Source organism: Budorcas taxicolor, chromosome 4 (assembly GCF_023091745.1).
Source record: "Budorcas taxicolor isolate Tak-1 chromosome 4, Takin1.1, whole genome shotgun sequence".
Lineage (NCBI taxonomy): Eukaryota > Metazoa > Chordata > Mammalia > Artiodactyla > Bovidae > Budorcas > Budorcas taxicolor.
The window spans coordinates 114323391-114329070 of NC_068913.1; the positions used below are offsets into that span (position 1 = coordinate 114323391).

At 49.1% G+C, this 5680-nt stretch overlaps 1 protein-coding gene across 1 annotated transcript; it reads left to right on the forward strand.

The window, feature by feature from the left end:
• The first annotated feature begins 650 nt into the window (after positions 1–650).
• LOC128046478 (GTPase IMAP family member 1-like) lies at positions 651–2653 on the forward strand. Its single transcript, XM_052638588.1, is given in 3 exon segments — positions 651–693; positions 1844–2537; positions 2539–2653. Coding segments are annotated over 3 exon segments (852 nt in total).
• The last annotated feature ends 3027 nt before the right edge of the window (positions 2654–5680 follow it).

Here is a 5680-nt window from a genome sequence, read left to right on the forward strand (position 1 = left end):
TCCCTTGGACTGTGGGGAGATCCAACCAATCCATTCTGAAGGAGATCAACCCTGGGATTTCTTTGGAAGGAATGATGCTGAAGCTGAGGCTCCAGTACTTTGGCCACCTCATGCAAAGAGTTGACTCATTGGAAAAGACTCTGATGCTGGGAGAGATTGGGGGCAGGAGGAGAAGGGGACGACCAAGGATGAGATGGCTGGATGGCATCACTGACTCGATGGACGTGAGTCTGAGAGAACTTAGGGAGTTGGTGATGGACAGAGAGACCTGGCGTGCTGTGATTCATGGGGTCGCAAAGAGTCAGACACTACTGAGCAACTGAACTGAATTGAACTAAGGGGCTCATCTTGACACAGTAAATATTATCATCTCCCCTCTGCTCTTTGCATTTGCGGTCCCTGAGGAGACAAAGCCAAGCTTACCAGGTGTTCTCACAGCATCATCCCAACCCCAGACTAGGATCCTCCAAATGTCTTTGCTGGACATTTCCTCCAATCTCTTTCCAATGCCCCAGGGAAGGCAAGAACTATGACATTCTCACTGTAGGGTTACCAGCATTTTAGACCTGGCCTGACACTCTGTAGGCAGTTACACCTATTTGATGAATGAGTGAATGAACAAATTGTGTCTGGGACTCTTTCAGGTAATCATGGGAGGACAGAAGGTGGCAAGAGATGAAGAAAATGCCTATGGTAAGAACATATCTCACAATGCGTATTTGTCCCCAGGTGTGAACCCTGGATGGTAGGGGGATGGACTAATTCAAGACTGAACAAGAGAAGCCGAGAGGTGACTTGATGCTGGGGTGAAGCAGCAAGAGCCCTGGGGCTGGCACTTCACCTGGATCTTTGTCCCCACCCTGCTGTGAGATATCAACTTCTTTGACTAACCTGTATCTCTGTTTCCAAAATAAAATGAATAAACAGAAGTGAATGTAGAGGGCATCAAGTCATGTATTAGAGGGAACGTGGTTCACCAGGTAGAAGGTGTTAGGGAACAAGGATGGAGGGCTACACAAGTGTCTTATTAGGCAGCAGGTTTAAGAGACAAGAGAGGAGGAGGGAGGCAGGAAGGGAAGGGAGAGAGTTGAGCTCATCTTATTTTCTGACAGTGTCCTATAAGGACAGTGCTACAATATTGATTCCGTTTGTGCAGAAGAGGTTTAACCCTTAGATTAAGCAGCTCCCCAGGGTTACAAGGCTGGTAGAGGACAGTCTATGATTCAAACCCCAGCTATGGGACTTCAGATATCCTCCCGGCCTGGGCCCACTACCCCACCCCTTTCCCCAGTGGGACAGTATCAGGGAAAATAAGACAGAAATTGTCATTGGGGACCAGCTCTGCACAGCCTGAATGACAGATCATATCAGACGAAGTAATGGCCTGTATTACAATGGCACATCCTCTAGAGAGACGTTCAGCAGCTGCTGGAGCACCTACAGGTGCACGTGTGACGCCAAAGACGGGAGAAACAGACGGGTAGAGACCCCCTTGGAGTGCCCAAATCTCACACCAGGTCACTCAGTAAAATTAAAGTGAAAGTCGCCTAGTCATGTCCGACTCTGCGACCTAGTCCATGGAATTCTCCAGGCCAGAATACTGGAGTGGGTAGCCTTTCCCTTCTCCAGGGAATCTTTCCAACCCAGGGATGGAACCCAGGTCTCCCGCACTGCAGGCAGATTCTTTACCAGCTGAGCCACAAGGGAAACCAGTAAAGGTTTGGTCCCAAACACAACCGTGGAAGCGCTCTGTTCTCCTTTGCTCGCAAGAAGTCCAGGAGACCCGGGGACCGGGACATGTTGCTCTCAGGTTCCGAAGCTTACAGACCACCGGTGCCCACAGGTTTCCAGGAGTCGAGGTCCGCCCTGGAGCAGAGCAGGCTGCGCCTCCTCCTGGCTGGGAGGTCGGGTACCGGGAAGAGCGCCACGGGCAACAGCATCCTCCAGCGGAAGCACTTCCTCTCCAGGCTCGCGGCCACGGCGGTGACCAGGGCCTGCGCCACGGGGAGCTGCCGCTGGGCCTCGTGGGACGTGGAAGTCCTCGACACCCCCGACCTCTTCAGCCCCGAGGTCGCCCAGGCAGACCCGGGCTTCGAGGAGAGAGGCCGCTGCTACCTGCTGTCGGCCCCGGGGCCGCACGCCGTGCTCCTGGTGACCCAGCTCGGCCGCTTCACCGCGCAGGACCTGCGGGCCTGGCAAGGGGTGAAGGCGCTCTTCGGGGCGGCCATCGCGGCGCGCGCCGTCGTGGTCTTCACCCGCAGGGAGGACCTGGCGGGGGGCTCGCTGCAGCAGTACGTGCGCGACACCGACAACCGCGCGCTCCGGGAGCTGGTGGCCGAGTGCGGGGGCCGCTGCTGCGGCTTCGACAACCGTGCGGCCGACGGGGAGCGGGAGGCGCAGGTCGGGGAGCTGATGGGGCTGGTGGAGGAGCTGGTGAGGGACCAGGGCGGCGCCCCCTACACCAACGACGTGTACCGCCTGGCGCAGACCCTGGGCGGGCTGAGCCCCGACGAGAGGCTGCGCATAGTGGCGGAGCGACTGGCCGCTGGCCGGGCTGTGGCGGTGGCCCAAGCCAGCGCCGGGGACCTGGTGTAAGCTGGGCCTGGCCGCCCTGCTGGGCGCCCTGTTCCTGCTGTACCTGCTCTGCAGGTAGCTGCCTGATGCCTTCGGTGAGGTCAGTCCTGACACATTGTAAGTAACACTTCGTCCCTTGCAGTGATAATCATGGTCATCTCAGGTGCGCTGCTGCTTCAGGGCACGCATTCCCTTCTTTTCTCCCTCACCTCTCCTAATCTACCAACCTCAGAGGTGTGCCAGGCAAATCTCCCACCTGAAACCTTCCTCTGTTACCTGGTGGTCCCTGAACTCCCCTCTCCGCAGAGCCTAAAAGCCACTGTTAATTTTAGGTGTTTTCCACCCGACCTGAGACTGCCTTTGACTCTGTCCTGTCACTGAACTGCTTTTACTCCTGAAAGCAGATGAGGACCATTTGCCCTCTCATCCCCTGGACTCCCCGCTGAACCAAGGGCAGAACCCCCCCAGGGCAGAGTCTGATTACATATTCATTTGCTTGAATTGAACTGAATGGAAGAAATCAATGTACTGTACAGTCACATTGTGTTCAAAGAAATCAGTATTTGCAGATGTTTCTTCATCCACTGTATATACGCATTGAACTCAGATGCTGCTGTCTCATTCCTGACCCCACCGGCAGATAACCATGCACCCACACACTCACTCAGGTGTGTGATGGCAAGGAGAGAAGACATTAGTGCAGACCTGGCCCTCTGTACTGACAGGGGATTGTCATCCTCCAGCAGCTTGAATGCAGATGTTTCTGCACGTCCAAAGAGACTGTCATTGGAGACTTGGTTCCCTAGGGCCCATGGAGGTCCTCCAGAAAGTCTCCTCCCAAGGAGGAGTTTTCCCACTAGCTGACCAACTCACAGGGTAAGCAAGGGTATGGCTTTTCAATTCAGGGATAAATTTAAAGATTTAAGCGGATTGGAGATTTTCATTTTATGTGAATCTCAAAAGGCAATTAGGACTTTGTGGGCTGAGAACTGGTGATATGATCGTGGAGTAGAGAGTCACCCCTGTCTCATGCATGCCTGGGAGAATCAGCTGTCTGGTGCAGACAAGTGAGCCAGGTTAGCCTGTATCATCGGTCCTAGGTGTGCCTCCCTATCTCTTTATTCACATTTGCTTTATCCCCAACACCACCGTCTTCACACACCAACAGAAGCCCATCTCTAATACAGCTATGCACTTCCAGGTCTCTCCCTGCAGTATCCTCTGCCTCTTGCCTACCCAGCCAGAGATTCTCAAGGTTACTAATGACCTCAGATCACTAAGTGAAAGTCGCTCAGTTGTGTCCGATTCTTTATGACCCCATGGACTATACAGTCTATGCAATTCTCCAGGCCACAATACTGGAGTGGGTAGCCTTTCTCTTCTCCAGGGCATCCTCCCAACCAGGGATCAAACCCAGGTCTCCCACGTTACAGGCAGATTCTTTACCAGCTGAGACACCAGGGAAGCCCTGAGGTCACTAAAGAGACATGTAAAAAGGAGAAATGATCTGCAACAACTCAGTCCACAAACCCTGCATGGATGCCATTGCAAACACTAACAGGAACACCAATGCCCAATGCTAAGGCTTGAAATTTCCTCACTAGCAAAGGTCATTTCGGTTTAAGGAGATGTGTGCGGATCTCAGCAGAGGTCCTGATAGGGGATGTTGATTTTGTTCTTGTTCATTTTTTGATACGCTCTTAGAGTAAACAGAGAAATATCCTACCACTGTCACTCCTCTGAGAAAAGGGATGGTGATTGGTGAAAATAAATATGAAAATAGAATGACAAAGTGCCCCATGTGAGAAATGGATAGTTTTAACCTAAGACTCAAATAATGAGAAACATCTGATTCTTGCTCTTGCTTTGGGAAGGAATGAAGGCTAGGAAGTTCCTAAGTGACCTTGGTTGAGCTGATGGACATGGCGGGGAGGAACATGCCAGGGATCCCAAAGGGCAGGCAATCATCTAGTTCAACACTAGGGAGCTGTCTGTATATATGTGGGATATACACAAGAGGATAAAGAATGCCATGAAGAATGTCTGTAACAGGTTAATGGATAGAAACAACATATAGTGCTGAGACCACTGGATATTCACAAGCAAAACAGTAAATTTGGATGCTTATCTTGCACGATATAAAACCATTAACTCAAAATGGATCAAAGATCTAAATGTAAGGAGTTAAAAGAAGAAAACAAGTGCAAATCTTCATGACCATGGATTAGACAACAGTTTCTAATATATGACATTGAAAGCACCTAAGAAAAACAGGTGTCATATTTAATCAAAATTTAAAACATTTTCCCATTAAATAACACTATCTAGAAAGTGAAAAGAAAGCCTAAAGAATGGGAGAAAATAATTGCCAACCTGATAAAGATCTCATATCCAGAATATATAATGAACTCTTACAACTCTACAACAGGAAGGCAAATAATCCTACTTTTAAATGAGTGAAAGATTTGAATAAGAGTTTCTTCAAATAAGATATACAAGTGGCCAATAAATACATGAAAACAAATAATGAATATCATTTGTCATTGGGGAAATGCAAATCAAAACACGATATCACTTCATACTCCCTGGGGTTTTTTTTTGTTTTTAAAGACAAAATAACAAATACTGATGAGTCTGTGGATAAATTTAACCCTCGTCCACTGCTGGTGAGGAAGTAAAATGACACAACTGCTGTAGAAAACAGTTTGGCATTGCCTCAAACAGTTAAACATAGATTAACATATGATGCAGTAATTTCACTTCCTAGGTATATATCCAAGAGGACTGACAATGCATGTTCAATCCAACAATTCTACATGAATGATAAAGCATCATTATTCATGATAGTAAAATAAAGTGGAAACAACCCAAACGGACAACTAATAGATGGATACACACACACACACACACACACACACACACACACACACACACACACGATGTATATATACATATAATAGAGTATTACTTAGCCAAAAAAGGAACAGAGTACAGACTTCCATGGTGGTCCAGTGGTTAAGAATACACTTTTCAAAGCAGGGGACACAGGTATAATCCCTAGTTTTTAAACTAAAATTTCACATGCCATGGAACAACTAAGACTGGG